General features: G+C 46.4%; 1 protein-coding gene across 7 annotated transcripts in view; it reads right to left on the bottom strand.

The window, feature by feature from the left end:
- Positions 1-470: 470 nt before the first annotated feature.
- Positions 471-20671, bottom strand: part of Slc35d4 (solute carrier family 35 member D4) — a 139853-nt gene continuing 119652 nt past the window's right edge. For 3 of the 7 annotated variants that reach the window (XM_085833709.1, XM_085833708.1, XM_085833711.1), the window contains one exon: positions 471-3842. In XM_085833709.1, the coding sequence (XP_085689835.1) occupies positions 3624-3842 (219 nt within the window). In that variant the 3' untranslated portion in view covers positions 471-3623. Of the gene's footprint in view, positions 3892-14470; positions 14536-20671 lie in introns of all 7 variants that reach the window. The other 4 variants (XM_085833712.1, XM_021150584.3, XM_085833713.1 and 1 more) reach the window with 2 other exon arrangements.

Below are 20671 nucleotides of genomic sequence, written 5' to 3' on the forward strand. Positions count from 1 at the left end.
AAATGTCTCCCACAGCACAAAATGTCTGGAGCCTAGAGAAGGACTCAGTGGAATACAATAAGCATTAATGGTCATCAGCTGCAGTCAACCACAGCCCTAAATTCAAGATGACCAATCACAATAAAATGTGCCCCATGTCTGCAAACTGAGTGTCCTATGTCAACATTTTAAAAGGTAAAAATATATATATATTCAGGCTGGAGAGATGGCTCAGAGTTAAGAGCATTGACTGCTCTTACAGAGGTCTTGAGTTCAATTCTTAGCAACCACATGGTGGCTAACATCCATCTGTAATGGGATCGGATGCCCTCTTTTGGTGAAGATAGCTACAGTGTGCCCACATACATAAAATAAATAAATCATTAAAAAGAAATATAGGTCTTAAAAAAGAAAAAGATTAAAAATGTTTATATTCATATTTGATAATTAACTTAGTATATTAACATATATTCAGTATAAAATGTTTACAAGTCAAGTCACTCACTTTGTTTTGGACACAGGGTCTTACTGTGTAGCCCTAGATCGCCTGGAACTCTGGTGACGAGGCTGGCCTCAAAGTCACAGAGATACACCTGCCTGCACCTCCTGAGTGCTTAAAGTGGGCATCACCATGCCCAGACTTATTTACACATTAAATCTTTTTATAGGATGTCACTTTTTTAAAGGATAAATTAGTATTTAGAGCAAATCCAAATCTGGCCAACAGTTATTGACTTCTTCATTGCTATGTGTGGCCAACAGGAATAGAACATCCCATGTCTAGAAGGCACTGTGGGCTTCACTGGTGTGAGCCAAGAGGCCTGAAAGTGGGGGAAGGGGCCTACGCCTGAGCTTAAGTCATGATCATTTGGGGTTTGAGGCAAGCAGATAGGCTTGACTTAGGAGCCACCCTGGGCTACAAGAGGAAACACTGTTAAAAATCAAAATGCAAAGCAACAACAACTCTAAGAACTGTCAGGGACACAACCAACCATTTTCGCAGTTCTCCCCTGTTGGGGTTGAAAAGGGCAGAGACAAATTACCAAGAAAAGAAATGGTTGAACTTTATAGCGATGGTATGTAGTCTTAACTCACACTTTACCTCCCTTGAAAGAAGGCATGCTCTTCATTTGTGCAAGGAACAACAACAACACTTCACCCTGGTTTTGAAATGGAGCTGGAGCCAGGCATGGTAGGATGCCTTTTAAGTTCAGTACTGGGAGGCAAAGGCAGGATAGTTCAAGGCTAGCCTGGCTTACATATCCAGTAGGACAGCCAGGGCTACATAATAGAGACCCTGCCTCAAACAAACAAACAAACAAACAAACAAACAAACATTTGGAGTTGGTAAGAACTCAGAATTGAGTAGGCATGACAGCATGAGGTCTGTGGATACCTTGGAAGCCTGGGCCCAGGTACTCACAGCAGAGCTCAGAGCTCAGTAATGAGAGGCCTTCATGCATCCCTGGGTTTACTGAACTTTCAGAGCTGAGCATGAGGAAGGGGGATGAAAGATGGTGGCCACACCTTAAAGAAAGAAGCTCTGAACACAGATGGAAGCTGAGGACACAGTTCCGTGCACTGAAGGAGCAACTGGTCCCATCATCTTACCTTCTCAGCACACAACAAAAACACCCGAGAGAGACTCAGGAACAATGGAACTCAATGTGGTTGAAAAACAAAGCACTAGCTGCTAGACATCTTTACAACCAAAGTGTCTGAAGCTTCTCGGTAAAGGTTCATCTGCTAGAGATGGTGCTGGGCTTAGTAGCTGTGTGGTTCTCTCCACCTGAGGACTCTCCATTGCTTAAATGACATTTAGGACAGGCACAGGATAACATCTGGACAGATACCACTTTTGCAAAAGGGGGGTCAGGGGAAGGGGAGCAGTAGAAAGTTTTGTGGGTATTTAAAAAGAGGAAAATTCTAAGCTCAGAGTCTCTATTTAATCTATAGGACATTCCTATCTACTTACTGGTTTGCTATACTAGATGAAGAACAACAGTGAGCGCTCAGCTGGAGAGACGCGCGTAGTTAAGACCATGCAATGCTCCAGTAGAGGACCTGAGTTTGTCTCCCAGAACCACACTGGGCAGCTCATAACTTCCTGTAATTCCAACTCCAGGGGATCCAATGTTCTCCTCTGGCCTCCCTGGGGCACCTGCACTCATTATGCACATGCTTATAAACATACAGACAATTTAAATAGAAATATTTTTATAAAGCAAATTACAGGGCCGGAGAGTCGAGTTAGCTCAGCAGTTAAGATCACTTTTGCAGAGCATGAGTTCAATTCACAGCAGCCACGTGGCAGCACATTATCTGTAACTCCAGTTTCTGTAGATCTGATGGCCTCTTCTGACCTTCACAGGTACCAGGCACACATGTGGTATACAATACACATAAAATAATAGAATAAATAAATGTAAAAATATTCTAAGACAGCAAATCGAAAAGTACACAGGCATCAAGTCTTGGAACGTTTTCACCTTAAATGATGAGTAGAGATCAGGAAAGGACAGGAATTAAAGGTCCTCACATTCTATATACATAAACCTATCCTCCTGTTTCATTCTGTTTGCCAACAAGTTGGGAAAAAAATGTAGCAACAATGAGTTGCTCTCATTCATCCTGGATCTGAGCCTGCAACAAGGCAATCCTCATAGCCCAGAGGGTCTCTGTGGGTCAATGGCATGGGTCTCCTACACTGGAAGGCTAACCAAGTAAGCTCAGTACGACCAAAACCACCGAAGACTTGGACAACAGCCAAGTTCTGTGAAACCAATGAGAAGACAATCTAGCATTATTTTCTTAAGCCTTGCTGGCTTCAGACTCAAGTGAATATTTTATATAGTGGTTTATTCTCTAGAGCTATGGGACTTTAATTTTTATAATCTGGTGTAAGAGATAAAATCCAGTGCTCAGTGACTTGAGATTTCTTCTGCGCTATGAAGGAATCACACATAGTAAAGACTTTAGGGAACACCTGCTAAGCATAATATAGCTAGTGCCTGCGATCTCAGCACTCAGGAGGCTAAGGCAGAAGGTGTGGTATTTAAGGCCCACCTGAACTACAGAATACTTCAAAGACTTCAGGTAATCGATTAGTTACCAGCTTAATCTACCCATGTTCAATGGTCTACAGATTCAACACATCCTGACAAACTCAAAAGAACAAGAGAAAATTAGAGGCTGGAACTACATCAGCATAACCACAAAGGCTGCCGCTCACTCCAGGCTAAGGATCTTGGCTGGGGTTCCACTTGGTCCAGCGCCCCTGATCAACCCCACACCTGCCCTGTCCCACATGTCATAAACATACATGTCTTGTTTTGTGTGGGAAGGCATGGGCTCCAGGGTAAACAGAAAAATCAAAGGGTATAAGAGACTCCAAGATGTAAAGACACAAAACAACTCCCCAAAATGCAACAAGATTCCATGGACTGTGACATCAATTCCAAAGCAGTAACTGGTAGGACATAGCCATCCCATTAAGATCCTCTGCTTCTTGATCCCGCAGAACTGGGTGCAGCAGAGAGGAGATGGTTCAGCATATAAGACTGACCCATTCTCTGCAGAGGTCCCTGGGAAGTCCCCCTAATAATAAGAAAGTGGGCTGTTGCAATCATCAGCCATCCACGTGTTCAGCTTGGCTGGGGCATGTGCAGCTCACAGCTTTGCCCAGCTGGAAACCTCAGCATGGTCTCACTGTAATGTGGTCTTTTTATAGCTTTCAAGAGGGAGGCCAGGTGCTGTGTCCTCCAGCAGCAAGCTGCAGGCTGCCTTTCCTTGTCCATCTTCATGAAGAACTCCTCCGCTCTGAGAAAACCAGCAGGGCCTCGCCAAGTCCACCAAGCAGGAAGCTGCAAACAGTAGCATATGGTCAACTTTCCTCACCCTGCAGGCTGGCACCTATAAACAACATAGAAGAGTGAGGCGCCCCACCACAACCAGCCCAGGCAAGCCTGGGTCAAGGAATAGACCAGAAGCCATCACATCACTAAAGGGAAACCATCAGGGCGGGAAGTGAGGGGTGTGGGCTCCTTAGGGAAGGGCGGGTATCCCACATATCCTGACCAGGTTAACACTCTGAAGGAAAAAGCATGGAAGAATGTCCCATGACCCCTTGGGGGCTTCTGGCTAAAGGGAATTGTGGAATATGAAATTATATAGACACAACCTTTTAATTAAGAAGGGTGCGGCTTCTAATTGACTAACAGAGCATTTAAAGGTGAGCACAGAGATGGGAGTCATACATTTCCCACTAACACAGAAAGGAATGTGGTGGGCGATTTGAAGATTAAGATGTGAGAACTGCAGCCGGGGAGAAGATATTAGATACTTTAACGTTTCTAAAATATAATACACCCAGAGGCCTTTCCATTCTCTGTTTTAAACTTCTTGGTAGGCAGTCTTGTGCCTGTTGTGTTTCTGGGGACTGGGCTGGATCGCTGCTAGGGATTATGATGATAGATCCCTGTCAGTGAAAGTTTTTTCAGAAGTAATAGCCACCCTTTGGTTAGACTCTCTCTTCCCTTCCTCTGTCCACCCACCTAATACCCCAGTTCTCTTATGCAAACTCAGCACACATACTCAACATTGGTATCTCTAATTGGTATTTCTAATGCATCTGAGATGCTGAATAGATGAAACACCCGTCTCACCTTCCCAGTAAAAACCTATATAGAAATGCTGACATACAGGTGGTTTGTACCACTCTGTTCTTTAGTCCAAGAATGAACTAAGTATGAGCATGTGAACGAAATAAACTTAAAATCTGTCAGGGGTTCAGATCTATGCAGCCTTTGTTTCCTTCCCTGGAAGTGACCACAAGCCCCAGTGTGTATGAGGCTTACATATAACATATCTGAAGCCACCTGTGCTTGGCCTATAGTGGAGTCCCCACAAATACATGACTATTCCCTAACCAGATGAGCTTCTAGAGAAACAATGTCTGCCTCAGTAGCAGTGGGCTGGCTACTCACCCTCTGCCTGAAGGAAAAGAAATCACTCACTTTATTTAACTTGCAGCAGGGATGTTGCTGGAATTAGTGACCTAGGGACCATGTACACTATGGAAGGTTGCAATCAATGCCATAGGACTGCTTGAGTGAGACACTGTCATGATCCAAGTTTCAAAAGACCAACCTAGAAATGCCTGTTTGGGAAGATGGGGAGCTTGTTTGGCTTTTGTCTAGTGTGGGACCCCAGGAGCTGAGGGGTTTCTACCACCTGTTCTCTTTAGTAAAGAATGAGGGGGAGGGAAGTCATTCTTTGCCTCCACAAGCTCTCCTTGAATGTGCCATTCCTTTATCTGAAGTAGCTCTGCTGTTCTTCCCAGCATCTGATCAAGGTCACCCATGTTTCCTCACATCCCTGGGCAAGCACCCAGATATAGCCACCCGTGAGCCAGGCAGCACAGAGCTCTGCTGTGGGACAATTTCATTGTGAACACTTTTCACTAATCCTGAAACACAGGAATGGACCAGGGCTGTGCTGGCCTTAGGCCAGTTGCTCTCCTGCAGCCGGAACAGTGCCTGCTATAATAACCTTGCATTCATCCCTTTGGCAGAGAGACTTCCTGAAAGCCATGGAGCTTAGTGAATGGTGAGAAATGAACCTGGAGGAGCCAAGAGGCGAACTTTGATGTTGCTTTTCAGGCAGCAGGGAGATCTCACTTGGGGTCTGGAGTCTTAATAGTATTACAACTATTTAAGCCAGAGCTTGACTGAGCTGTTTGCAAACCTTGTAATCCCTATCATTCCTGAAATGAACACACTTCACCAGATGGAGGCATAAACCTCAGGCTGCAGAGCACACATGGCCACAAACACCCACTCCAGGCATCTCTTCCAGAGTTATTTCAGTGTCTCTTTCTTCCCCTGTGGGGGCCAAAGAGCTTGTCTTACCTTACATCTGTTATTGTGGCTGCCTGGTTAGTTCCCACTGAACTCAACAGACTGTATTTTCCCTTAGATGCAGACCCAGCACACGTGTGTGTGTGTATGTGTATTCCAACTTCTTGTTTTTTACTCCCTACCTCCCTACCTCACTAGAATGTAGTTCCCCAATGTCTCACTCCTTTGCAGAATGAAGCTCACAATCTGACAAAAGGTCTTAATGTATTTAAACTTGTCATGTAAACAAGAACACACCACATCCAGTTTGATGTGGTTCTGAGGTGGACCCCAGGGTTTTGACCTTAAGCAGGCGGGCAAGCACTCTACCCACTGAGCTCTATCTCGAGTCCTGAGTAACATCTTCTAAAATGAAATGCCCAGCGTATAATTCAAATGGGAAACCGACACGTTTCGTTCTCTGTAGTCCTCAAGGGACTTAAAGACTATTAGGATATTGTCCCTTGGCTCCTAAATTCATTTTCTGTCTGCCAAGACTTGAGCAGTCTCCAAGAAGGGCCCCTAAAATCAGGATAAGATATCTTGACTCAAAGATAACTAAAAACACTTTTTTGTTTTGTTTTGTTATTTGTTTTTTATTGTTGGGGTTTTGTTGTTGCTGTTGTTTGTTCTTTATTTTCTAAGTATCACAGGCTGGTCTCAAACTTACAATCCTCCTGCCTCAGCCTCCTCAGGACTGGAGTGTGTGTGTGTGTGTGTGTGTGTGTGTGTACATGCACATGCACACGCACGCGCATAACCACACACCCAGCTCTTTACAATTGTTTTTTAAATATCCTTGGTGATCAAATCTGAATGACTGTCATGGTTGGCCACCTATGATGAATGGCGGACCCAGTGAACAATGAGCAAAGGTAGAGAGTTGTCAATGGAATCCTCAGAAGGTAGTATATGCACTGTGGTCATTCCCCACAGCCTTAGACTTGTATCATCCCAAAGGGGACTGAAACTCTGGTACCACAAATAATTCTCAGCAGGGAGACTGCTCGCAGGTGAGTTCCCTTGCATGTGCTGAATCTCCTCTGCTAAAGTTTTTTAATAGCGTGAATCAGCATAAACTATAAACCTGTGTTAATTTAAAAAATGAATTATATAAAAATCTAAATAATTAATGAGCTCAAAATATACTTTTGATCATTAAAACCAAAACAAATGGCTACATGACACAGTTGCCTTTAGTTAAGCATGTTAATGCTAACACATCAGGTATGAAGGTTGACAGCTACTCTTAGGTATGGTCCTTGGAAGGCTGAATCATCAGCAAGCCCATGATGCTCTATTCCTACCAGTGAGGGAGCTGGGAGCAGGGGAGGGATACACTTATACATCAGTCTATCATAGAGCCACTTTCAAAGCCACACCCAGGGAGAGGCTGCCAGGACATGAGCTGAGCTGAACAAATTTCTGAGGATCTTCTTCACATAACATTCTCTCCACTCTCTTCTCAGAACCTTGAACTAGTGATTTTCCTTCCATGGAAGAGTTGTCAGTGCATGTGTGCTGGGGCACATGTGTGAGTGTGAGTGCCTGTGTGCTGGGGCACATGTGTGAGTGCGAGTGCCTCTGTGCTGGGGCACACCTGTGAGTGTGAGTGTCTGTGTGCTGGGGCACACCTGTGAGTGTGAGTGTCTGTGTGCTGGGGCACACCTGTGAGTGTGAGTGTCTGTGTGCTGGGGCACATGGGTGAGTGTCTGTGTGCTGTGGCACACCTGTGAGTGTGTGTGCCTGTGTGCTGTGGCACACCTGTGAGTGTGAGTGCCTGTGTGGTGGGGCACATGTGTGAGTGTGAGTGCCTGTGTGGTGGGGCACATGTGTGAGTGTGTGTGCCTGTGTGCTGGGGCACACCTGTGAGTGTGAGTGTCTGTGTGCTGGGGCACACCTGTGAGTGTGAGTGTCTGTGTGCTGGGGCACATGTGTGAGTGTGAGTGTCTGTGTGCTGGGGCACATGGGTGAGTGTCTGTGTGCTGTGGCACACCTGTGAGTGTGTGTGCCTGTGTGCTGTGGCACACCTGTGAGTGTGTGTGCCTGTGTGCTGTGGCACACCTGTGAGTGTGAGTGCCTGTGTGCTGGGGCACACCTGTGAGTGTGAGTGTCTGTGTGCTGGGGCACACCTGTGAGTGTCTGTGTGCTGGGGCACACCTGTGAGTGTGAGTGTCTGTGTGCTGGGGCACATGGGTGAGTGTCTGTGTGCTGTGGCACACCTGTGAGTGTGTGTGCCTGTGTGCTGTGGCACACCTGTGAGTGTGAGTGCCTGTGTGGTGGGGCACATGTGTGAGTGTGAGTGCCTGTGTGGTGGGGCACATGTGTGAGTGTGTGTGCCTGTGTGCTGGGGCACACCTGTGAGTGTGAGTGTGTGCTGGGGCACACCTGTGAGTGTGAGTGTCTGTGTGCTGGGGCACATGTGTGAGTGCGAGTGCCTCTGTGCTGGGGCACATGTGTGAGTGTGAGTGCCTCTGTGCTGGGGCACATGTGTGAGTGTGAGTGCCTGTGTGCTGGGGCACATGTGTGAGTGCGAGTGCCTGTGTGCTGGGGCACATGTGTGAGTGTGAATATCTGTGTGCTGTGGCACATGGGTGAGTGTCTGTGTGCTGTGGCACACCTGTGAGTGTGTGTGCCTGTGTGCTGTAGCACACCTGTGAGTGTGTGTGCCTTGTGTGCTGGGGCACACCTGTGAGTGTGAGTATCTGTGTGCTGTGGCACACCTGTGAGTGTGAGTGCCCGTATGCTGGGGAACATGTGTGAGTGTGTGTGCCTGTGTGCTGGGGCACATGTGTGAGTATCTGTGTGCTGGGGCACATGTGTGAGTGTGTATGCATGTGTGCTGGGGCACACCTGTGAGTGTGAGTTTCTGTGTGCTGGGGCACACCTGTGAGTGTGAGTGCATGTGTGCTATGGCACATGTGTAAGTGTCTGTGCTCAGATGGTTGGGTTTAGAGGCAGGCACCTTTACCCACTCAGCTGTCTTGCCAGCCCAGACATCCTACTCTAGATGACCTACTTTGCTCAGTTAAGATGCTACCCTTCTGGGAAGGCAGGCAAGCCAAGTCAGGAATGGCCCTGACCACGATCATGGGAGATCGGAGGGCAGTGTCTATTCACCCCAGCAGCTGCTGCCATGTGTAGTCACAGACCCAACACAAACTCACAGTTGGTCATCATTTTCAAAGGAGTATGGAAATCTAGATTTGTAGAAGGAAACCACTAATTTCTAAATGCTAGTGACTAATTTAAAATTTAAAATTCAACCAAAACATAAGAAACAACAACTGTACAGGAAAAGGCAGTAGAACTAAAACATAAAACAAAACAAACAAACAAACACAAAACAAAAACAAAACCTTAAGGCCTGCAACCCTTGCTTTTTGTGTCGTCTGATTAGTTTAAATTACCAGGAGACAAAGACCAACCACTCCTATCTGAAACCGGGGAGAGCTGCCCTGGCCATCAGGTGGTACTTGAGCTCTTCATGGACCAACCACCGCGGTAAGAGACAGAAATTGGAATTATAGCTCGACACACCCTCTGGTTCCTCACTTTGTGGTTGGAAAATTCTTTGATGCTGAAAAATATCCCTAACCTCAAAAGTTCTAAAAAACCAAAGCCAAGGGTTTTTTTTTTTTTTCAATAGGCACACGTGCTGCCTCCTCTATTCGGATCCAAATGCCCACTCTCCATTTTCTTCAGGGCATAGCCTTGATTCCATAGGATGTGAAGCAGCCTGGAGACAGAGTCCCTTCCAGACAGCAACCTCTTTACTAGTCTGCCTTAATACGTCCTCACCTCAGAGAGCCGCCTGGCTTGGATTTCCCATGCTCCGCTCAACACCTGGGTTTCCTTGGTTCATTTTAAAATTCTATACAAAATACGAAAGTGTGTATGTAAAAAAGAAAAATACTGTCAAGAATTGAACCTAGCACCATGAAGGTGGGAAGAGAAAAACTTCAGCTAGTTTCCCTGTCTCCTTTGTGAGCTTTGACCTTGCACACTGACCTGTGCTGCTGACAGTCTTTGCTGGACTTGTTAGTTGTGCAAGGTTTGGACACACTGAGGCCTGGGCTTGAATTCTAGTATGATCTCAGATCTATAAGATTCAGGGGGAAATCACTTAAGTGCTTCAGAACAGGACACAGACGTTTAGGGCTGGTGAGATGATTAAATGGTAAAAGTGTCTGCTTCTAAGCTTGACAAACTTAGTTCAGTCCCTGGTACTCACACTGTTGAAGGAGAGAGCCAACTCCCGAACTTGTTTCTGACCACCACATAAATGCTGGGACATATACATTCATATGGGCAGGCGCGCGCACACACACACACACAAATACAGACATGCATCCATGCATACTACATACAAAAAGCATGTGTGTGTCCTCTTTGGACAGTTTTAGGGCATCACCTATCATTCTGTCTCAGGACCGAGAGAGCAAGTATGGGGTAGGGGTTAGCTGGGTGGCTTAGAGCCCATTCTGAATCCTTGATCTCACTGTCGGCACCTCTAGCCCTGCCTTCCCTGGGTAAGAAAGGCCTAGTGCTCTCCTATCTGACACCCTGAGCAAGCCCCTCCCACCAGCGATGGGTCTGGCATCCTGCCAGCCGGTGACAGTTCCAAGGCTTGCCTACCAAGCACTGCTACCCTCTCTCCCTTCTACTCTTCACATCCACTTGATTTCCCCAAGACGACTAGCCTATGCTCCCACAAAGGCTTTCTGACTCCATTTTCCCTTGAGAAGTAGATAATATCTCATACTGCGTTGACAGTTTCCCCACAGGTTGCATACAGCCCTCAGTATAATCTCTTGTGTTGTTTTATCCTGAGACAGAGTCTCACTGTGTAGCTCTCTGGTTGTCCTGGAACCCACTATGTGAACCAAGCTGGCCTCAAACTTGCAGCAATCCACCTGCCTTGGTTCTTTGGGAATTTCACATCATGCATTCCCTCACACTCATTACCCTGTCCTTCCATGATCACCTCACCCTTTTGACCTCCCTCCCAAAAGAAAACAAAAAAATTAAAACTAAAATTAAAAAAAATAAGTGCAATTTGTGTTATCTACATCCTCCTTGGAGCACGGTCGAACTCTCAGTGGCCTGCCCCTTGAATAGAACTGAGTCCCTCCCCTCCCACACCCTCACCAGAAGCCAGCAATTGTGAAGAGCTGCCTTTTACATTCTTTATCACACTTATTAAGAGTTCTCTTTAATAGCCTCCGTTTAGGCTGCTACTTTTTGGGGGTGGATTGGTGGGTTGTCTCAGAGGCCTCCAATGCCTCTCTTTCTCAGTTTCTGCAATCATCAATATCACTGCAAAAGTAGATTCCTTGTTCTTTATAGCCAGTGGAAGCACGGACATTGTCCTTCCACATGGCTTCCGGTGACAGCACGGACCACGAACCTGGTCCCCAGCTTCATTAGGCCTAAGGACCCAGGCAATGTCCTTGGAGGCAGCCCAGACCATAGACATCACCGTGGCCCTAGATGGTAATGCAGAACACGCACATTAACATGGCCCCCAGCGGTGGCACAGCACAAGGACATCAACATGGCTTCAACAGCATGATAGCTAACGTATTAAAATCTAACTTTCCCTACACAGCTCAGAGAACATCATGGATGAAGGGGTGGATAGAACAGGAGGGCAGAGGGTGGGAGGAGTGCTATAGAATGCTCTCTTCTGGACACACAGACTAACTCAGCTATGCAGAGCCAACAAGACTGGGCCAACCAAACCAACACTCCAGCAGATGGCACTAATTTAACTCAGTAGATTACAAGCCGAGGGTAGGGGACAGAGAGCAGGAAGCATGTGGGGGACTCCAAAGCGAGTAGATGATGCGAGTTGAGGGTAGATATGATCTAGATCCATCATACCCAGGAATGAAATTGTGAAAGAATAAATAAAACACAGTTGAAATAGCTACAATAATGAAGTTTTTATCCTACACACAATCCATGGACATTTTGAGTTTGTCATGTCAGATCCTAACCAGGAATTAGTGCTGTCTCATCCCAGGAAATGCTCCCTCTGCTGTCTGACCATCACCAGGCTCTTTACAGTTGATAGATGGGATGGTTTAAATAAGTGGCCCATGTGTTAAAAACTCCATCTGTGGCACTGCTGGGAAGGGCTAGAATCTTTATGAGGTAGGGTTTGGCTGGGTAAATTGGGCTGCTGGAGATGAGGCTCTGGCCCTCTCTTATTCTTTGCTTACAGGCTGTACCATGGAGTCAGTTTCTTACTCCATCATATGCTCTCTGCCATGATATTCTGCCTCATTCAGGCCCAAAGGCAAGGACATGTCTGAAACGGAGCCAAAGCACACCTCTCTGTCTGTGAGTGGACCTTCTCCAGGCTCCTTTACAGTAACACAAGGCAGAGTAACACATCTCTACGGTAGGAAGAGAAACATTTAAACTCTGGTACAATCCCCCACAGCTTTACAATGCTGGAGGGGGGAAAGCACTTAAATGTCTCAGAACCTCTGTGTTTTAATTTTTAAAACAATTAGCTAGGAGGATTGTGCAAGTAAGATGTATTAATGCAAAAATGTCAGACATAGTTATCACTCTGCAGATGAGTAGATTTTATGTGTGTGCATGTGTATGTGTGTGTGCATGTGTGTGTGCATGCATATGTGCATGCACTTCTGTGCACATGCATCTAGAGGCCAGAGGACAACCCTGGGTGTCAAAGTTCCTCAGAATGCCATCTGCCTTGTTTTCTGTGGTAGTCTGAATGAGATCAGCTTTCATAGGCTCATAGATTTGAATCCCTGATCACCAGGGAATGGCACTATTTGAAAGGACTAGGAGGTAATGGCCTTATTGTGGCACTAGGGGTGGGTTTTAAGGGTTCAAACAGCACATTCCAAGCCCAGAGACTCTCTTCCTGCTGTCTTTGGATATGGAACTCTTGGCTACTTCTCCAGCACCATGTCTGCTTGCCTGCTGCCATGTTCCCCGCCATGCTGATGACAGACAAATATCTGAAATTATAAGCCAGCCCCAATGAAATGTTTTCCTTTATAAGAGTTTCTGTGGTCATGGTGTCTCTTCACAACAGCAGAACACTGACTAAGACGTTTCTGAAGTACCTCTCACTGAGCTGAAGTTTGCTCAGTGTGCTAGCTGGTCTGGCCAGCAAGCCCCAGGATTCATCTGTTTCCACCTTCCCAGGACTAAAATGACCACACCACTCCACTGGCTTTCTTAGCTTTGGTTTTAAGAACTGAACTCAGAATTGTACTCCTTAAGTACTTTACAGACTGAGCCATCTCTCCGGTCCTCTAAACAGTCATTAAAAAGAAGAGTAAACTAGAGATAGTGGTGTGTGCCTTTGACCCCAGCACTGGGAGGCAGAAGCAGGTGGATCGCTGTGAGTTTGAGGCCAGTATGGCATACTCAATAGTTCCAGGACAGCCAGAGATATATAGTGAGGCCCTGTCTCAAACAACAACAACAACAATAACAACAACTTATAAATAAATGAAAGTAAAATAAAATAAACAAAAAAAAAAAAGAAGAGGAGAAGGAAGGTGGAGGAGCATTTGTTCTTTCTCCTTCTCCTTCTCCTTCTCCTTCTCCTTCTCCTTCTCCTTCTCCTTCTCCTTCTCCTTCTCCTTCTCCTTCTCCTTCTCCTTCTCCTTCTCCTTCTCCTTTTTTAAAATCTACCTTCTGCTATTCTTCTCCAGACAGGAAATGTCGCTCCCAGAGAGGACATGGGTTCATTGTTCTGAGTGCTTTGAACAAAAGCTGCGCACTCTGTCTGTCTGGGATGACTTAGACAAGGGCTTACCTTCAGTCAGGGGAATGACTATCTGTGGACACCTTAGAAGTAGGAAGGACACTCAAGGACAGCTCCTGACACATACTAGGTCTGTGGGAAATATCCAGCTACTGAAGGAAGTCCCTCTATCCCAAAGCACACAGGATGTTAGTTCACCCCCTTGGACTCACCATCACGGACTTCACTGGGCAGACAGGGCTGCCCCTCACACTTAGCCCATAGGAACTAACTACTGTTGTTCAAATGTAACATGTGTTTCTATAACATGGACAGTACCCCAGGGGATCAGCCACAGGAATGAACCCCAGGCACCAATGCTGGCCACACCACTGGAGATGTGAGTGGCTATAAGTTATTCTGGTGGCAGGTGACCTGGGTATTGGTTAGAGTTTATACAGAATGTGTAAGAACATGCTGTATAATCATATGACATTGTGCATAACACTGTATATTGTATGAGTTGTGTAAGAGTGATGGGAGTGCTCTCTTACATGTAAATTCACACACTGATAACTGTTAAAAGATAAAGAAGTGGGCATGCTTGCTTATGCCTGCCAGTCCAGTGTCTGAGGCAGGAGGTGTAGTATGCAAGAGTGCTTGCCTAGGACACATGAACCATTAAGTCCTAGTATAGCAACAACCAACCAACCAATGACTAAATAAAACAGGGAAGGCATCACCAGTGTGGAAATTTACTGAGGATGGACACATCTACCCAGCACATTCCCCTGCTTCATCTGAGCAAACTTGTTCTCCTGATGGATTGTGTTTTCTCTCTATATAGAGAACTTACCATCCCACAGTTGCTTTGGTCAGGGCCATATCAAACAGCAACATCGACAAGCCAGCTGTGATGACCTGCAGAAACAACAAATATCTCAGAGCAGCAGGAATCTATGCCTCCCAGTCCAGCTGTTGATGCCTACTTAGTCCTCTGCATTTAGCCATAAACAACAAGTATGATGTGGAAAACACTATGTCCTGTGGCCTGTTGGAACCCATAAAAAAACATTTAATTTCTAGGCTTCTCACAAGAGAGGTATAGTGCCAAAGTCACCCCATCTGCCCAAATAAGAGACTATGCTAACAACAGTGTGCTCATCCTGTGTCTGTGCACAGAAGCAAGCCATCCCCAGCGCGGGTAGCCTGCGCCCAGGTCTTCCGGGTAAACACTTATCATCCACAAAGCATCATCTCGTTGCCTCTTCTAACACCCCAGCCTTTCATAACTGTGACACACATTCTAAGAAGCCAAGCGTTTCCTGGGAGAAAGAGAGCAGTTGAATCAGCAACTTATCTGAATCACAGAAGCAGAGGTTAGCACTAAGCCAAGGCAGAGGGAAAGGTTAGCCCTGCACCTTCTAGAACTAAAAATCCCAGAAAAGACTCTAAGGAGTGGCAGCCATAGGGTCCAGACTCCAGAACAGTTGTTGTGAAATGAGTGTGTACCAATGACCCACCTCTATCCACACTTAGAATATCCCCGCTAAGCCACAATGGTTCTTGTGTCTAGAATTCTCAATTCTGCAGGCCAAAACAGGCTCTCCAAGAAAGGAACCTGTTTTCTTGCTATGAGAGTAGGGTGCAGGCTACCGCTGAAAGCTGTTCAAGCTGGGAGCGCTCAGAACTCTTGGCTAACCCCCTTCCCTGTGTTGTCCCAGAGGCCTTTCAGGTGTTCCAGCTTGGAATATGCAGCAAGAAGATGGCCAGGAATGGGTTTGGTAAGTCCCTCCTCATGCATTATTTTTCCTTCTCTTCTCTCCTCTCCCTTCCCCCTTCTTCTTTTTCTCCCTCCTTCCTTTCCCGTTTTCTGTGTGTTTGCTCATGCGCATGCATACAGGCCCTCATGTGCCATAGCACAAACGTGGAGGTCAGAGGACAACTTCATGTGTCTGCCCTCATCTCTGCCTTGTTTGAGACAGAGTCTATTGTGACTTCATTTCTACCTACCATGAGTATTTCATTTGCACGTTCTCCAAACGTACTGCACCAAGGTTTCCGCATTTACCTGCTTAGAGAACTGTTACTTTATCCTGTGTGTCTGCATCTCTCCATTCCTTCTACTCTCACTTTAATTTTCCTCGATCATTTGTTTTCATTACACATCTTGAACAAAGCTAGCTATCCCAATAGTCCCTCTTTTCTTTCAAAACATTTGTTGTTTCCTGGCACGGTACCAACAGTGACATGCTTCTTGGAACTGGCAGGAGGGAAGTGTGCAGCCCCCATGGCTGTTAGCTGTAATGTCTGCCTAATGCCCTGTAGCACTTCACTGTGACTTACATCTTACACCTTTTCTCTTTCTCTGTCACTGGCTGCATCTCATTTTTCTTTAAAAATTTTTACATTTATTTATTGAATGAGTGTGTGTGTGTGTGTGTGTGAGAGAGAGAGAGAGAGAGAGAGAGAGAGAGAGAGAGAGAGAGAGAGATGGTGTGCCTGTACAGAATCTGGTTCTCTCCTTCTACCATGTGGGCTCTGGGGACAGTCAGGTGTGGCAGCGAGTGGCCTTACGTTCTGAGCCATCTCTCTGGGCCTCCTTTGCCCTTCTCCATCAGATCTTCGAGTGGCCCCCTCTGCCCGCTTCTCTGTCTCGTCTCTGATTGCTTTTTTCTGTGAGACTTAATCTTGCCCGAGAAAAGGGAGGTGTCCCTTGTCGGGAATAATCTCACCCAGTCCTGCATGTCTGTACCTCCAGAAGGTTCTAGAACTTGGGAGGAATCCTGTCTGCCAGGAGTTAAGACAGCTGGCCTCATTGTGCCTGTGAACAGTGCCTTTTGCCAAGAAAAACATGTCTTAAAGTTTTCAAACCAGTCCTTACTTGAAAATCCGTTTGGTCTGACAGCCACGCGGGTGCCTCTGCCTCTGCTCCTTCCTGGAAATGTTTGTGCAGCCTCCCACCTTCCTCCTGAGCATGTTTGCAAGCTCCTCCAAAGATTTCTCTTCTAACAAGCGAGACTGCTGATGGCTGTGACACTTGCTGACATGTTATAAATCAGGGTGGCTTGTTCCTGTCAAAAATGCTGTGACGTACTTGCCTGGCAAGGCTACTGCTGAGTGAAACAGGCTGTTTTTCCATCGACTTTGTAAGAATTGTCACGGTTTTTAGCTTTTATACTTTTTTCACTTCCATTACTATAGCAGTGGCAAACTCTCAGTAAGGTGGATGCTGGGCAGCCAGGCAGTCTGGCCTGCTCACTCAGTAAATGGCTCCCAAATGCTGACCTCTCTAGGTCTGAGGGTAAAATTCATGTGTGCTCAAAGTGATAGTTTTCTGTATACCACAGCCCTTCAGGTCTACTGGGACTACTCCTCAGTGCCAACGGTGATCCTGTACCAAAGGGCCACTCCACTTATAACCCCACCTATGTGGAAGTAAAAGCCAGAGGCTGAGTGTTCCAGGCCAGAATATAAAATGTATCATGTAGGGGCAAGGCCTAAGCAGTAGAGCCCCCCTTTGGCTAACAGGTGAGGGCTGTAATTCAGAGGCTGTGATGTGCTCCAGGAACTATTGGTCTGTGGCACTGAGAAGAAAACCAAAGCCTTGTGTCCTAGCTCAACCTTCTTTATGGCCAGGAACTCAAGAAAGGGCCTCATAAGCCACTGGTGGCTTTGAAAAGCCACCGGAAGGGCTGGGGATATCACTAAATTAGTAAACCACTTGCCACACAAGCGTAGGGATCTCAATGAAGTCTCTAGAATCCACATAAAAAGACAGCAAGTTGGCAGATGCTTGTAAACGCAGTGAGGTCTTAAGATAGGAGGCAGAGAGAGGCAGGTCCTGGAGCTCACAGGCCAGCCTGTCCAGCCTACTTGGTAAGTTCCAGGCCAATAAGAGATTGTATCTCAAACAAATGGTAGAAAGGCACTTGATAAATGACATCCAAGGTTGTCCTCAGACCTATACACCCATTACACAAGCATACAATACACACGCACACCCACATTCACATATGTACACACACAATCCTCCTATTTTTCACACACCCACGTTCACAGTGGCGTCATTCATAACAGAGTTAGGAGCAACCAAAATGTCTACTGAGAGAGGAGTAGGCAGAGAGACTGACTCACAGTGAAGGTACCACTCAGCCTTTGAAAAGAGGCAGTTCTGAAACTTAATTCAGCATGGCTGATGTTAGGCCAAGTGAAATCCGATTCCACATATGTAAGGCATCTAGTCACAAAACTCGTGGAGGTAGAACGGAGCTGCCATGGCCTGGAGGAGCCCAGAAAGGAGAGCTACTGACCAATGAGTGCAGTTTCAGTTTAGAGAGAAGATCTGTTGAGGGAGATAGTAGTGAGGGTTATACAACGGTAGAAATTCACTTAATGTTACTAGACTGTTCATTTGTGGTGGTTTGAAAAATGGCTCAGAAAGATTTATATTGTTAAATGCTTGGTCACCAGGGAGTAGCAGTATTTGAGAGGATTAGAAGGATTAGGAGGTGCTGGAGGAAGTGTGTCGCTGGGGGTGGGCGTCAGGGTCTCAAAATCCCATGTCAAGCTCAGAGTCTCTTTCTTAGCCTGTGGGTCAGGATGTAACTCTCAGCTCCAGTGCCGTGGGTATTGCCATGTTCCCCATCATGATGATAACAGGCTAACCTCCTGAAACTGTAAGCAAGCCCCAATTAAATAGTTTCCTTTATAGGAGTTGCCTTGGTCTTGGTGTCTCATCACAGCAATAGAGCAGTGACTAGGATACCACTTAAGAAAGCCTACGGTTGCCGGGCCGTGGTGGCGCACGCCTTTAATCCCAGCACTCGGGAGGCAGAGGCAGGCGGATTTCTGAGTTTGAGGCCAGCCTGGTCTACAAAGTGAGTTCCAGGACAGCCAGGGCTACACAGGGAAACCCTGTCTCGAAAAACCAAAAAAAAAAAAAAAAAGAAAGCCTACGGTTCTGGAGATGTGGCTCAGCGGTGAAAGTATTTACTGTGCAAGTGTGAGGCGCTGAAGTCAGAAACCTATGCCATTGCCAGGTGGGCACATCATCCGGCCTGGTAAAGCTGGCCGGGGAGACCAACCTCAAGACTGACTGAGAGGCTTTGCCTCCATGAATGAGGCTGGAAAAGGAACAGAGAATGACTCCCAACATCAACCTTGAACCTCCACATGCTCAGGCATACAGGAAGCAGGTGTGCACACACACATTTGAAAATGTGCATGTGCATATACACATGAAAGGAAAAAGAAAGGCTAAGGCAAATCTTATGTTTATCAGAGAGTCAGACAGAGAATCCATTTAGTTCCTGACTCCTCAATGCCAACTGATCACAGAGCAGTCATGCCACAAGGACAGAACAAGCACACACTCTCTGGCCAGGAATACTCCTAGTGTTATCTAAGCAGCAATTTGTGGGAAGGCATTGATTCTGATGCTTGGTTGTACCGGGGATTTCTTGACTCTGTGTGTGTGTGTGTGTGTGTGTGTGTGTGTGTATGTGTTTTCCTGCTATAGCAGAATGCTGTAGCCTGTAATATTTACAAAGTCATGGGTATGGTGGCACATGCCTCATCACTGGGAGGTGAAGGAAAGTAAACAGGCTAAGGTCAACCTGAGACACACAGCAAGACCTATTGTTTAAAAAGATATTTGTTTCAGGGTAAAGGACACGCCACAGTGCACATGTGGAAATCAGAAGACAAACCTCAGGAGTTGGCTGTCTCCTTCCAGTGTGAGGGTTTGGAGAACTGAATTCAGGTGATCAGGCTTAGCAGCAAGCATCTCTACATAACCAAGTTATGATGGTTAGCTTTGACTGTCATTTGATACCATGTCCAGATCAGGTTAGCCTGTGGGCGTATCTGTGTGAAATTATGTTTATTAAGGTAGAAAGACCTGTCCACCCTGGGGAGCGTCATTCCCTGAGCAAGGAATTGTAGATTGTCTAAGAGTGACAAAGGAAGCTGAGCACAAGCATGCATGTACCCTCCTTCTTGGTTCTTGACTGCGGATGTAGTGTAACTCTCTCAAGACATCTGTGCTACCTCACATGACTATAACATGGAATCATCAGCTGAAATGAATCCTCCTTCCTTTAAGTTGCTTTTGTCAGAGTATTTTATCACAGCAACATGAAATGAAACTACCGTACCCACTGAGTTATCTCACCAGGTTCCCCATGACCCTGCTGGAAGCTGGCTTAGTGGATAAAGCACTCACTGTGCAGTGTGAGGATCAGAGTTCCCATCCCCATCCCATCCATGTATTTAAATGTACATGACTCTTTCTGTTGCTATTTTTGAGACAGGGTCTCACTATATAGCTCTGCCCTTCCTGGAACTCACTACATAGAACAGGCTGGCCTTGAACTCACAGAGATCTGCCTGCTTTTGCCTCATGAGTTCTGATGTTAAAGCTGTGAGCAACTATGACCAGCTCTCATGACTCTTTAAGAAAAAAGTAATATGTACATTGCCTGCTTCTGCCCCAAGCTCCCTCCCGCCCCCCCCCCCCCACCTCCCACTGTGGCTGTAGTTTTTTTGACTGCTTCTGCCCTGGGCTTCCCTCTTCTGTGGCTGTAGTCTTTTCAGACAATCTCTGAACCTCACATCACTTTCTTTCCTCAGTGAGTCGTCCCTGCAGGGGCCATTGCAGAGGCCTGCCCACACAATTCCTGTTCACCTCTTAAAAGTCCATCCCTAGAAAGCCTTTCCTGAACCTAGCCCCATGCATATATCTGACTGTATCGGGCATTTCTTCTCTGGTTTTCCATGGTCCCTTGACACTCTACATGCCAAACTGTATTCAAACATTTGGTCTGGTCTCCCTAAGCAGAGTGTGTGCTACTCGGCTGTGTGTGCTCAGAGATCTTCATGGGATGAGTTTTGTGTAACTGCACTAGGCCATCAGAGCTGGGCACAGTCTGTGAGGCCACAGCATTGGTCACTTCCAATCTTTCACATATGAGGGAATAACTGTAAGCAAGGCTTACTAAGATCCCATGTGCCCATCATGACTACTTACCTCTCTGCCCTTGTATAGGAGGCCTCC

Source organism: Mus caroli, unplaced genomic scaffold, assembly GCF_978045245.1.
Source record: "Mus caroli unplaced genomic scaffold, Mus_caroli_1 scaffold_19, whole genome shotgun sequence".
Taxonomy (NCBI): domain Eukaryota; kingdom Metazoa; phylum Chordata; class Mammalia; order Rodentia; family Muridae; genus Mus; species Mus caroli.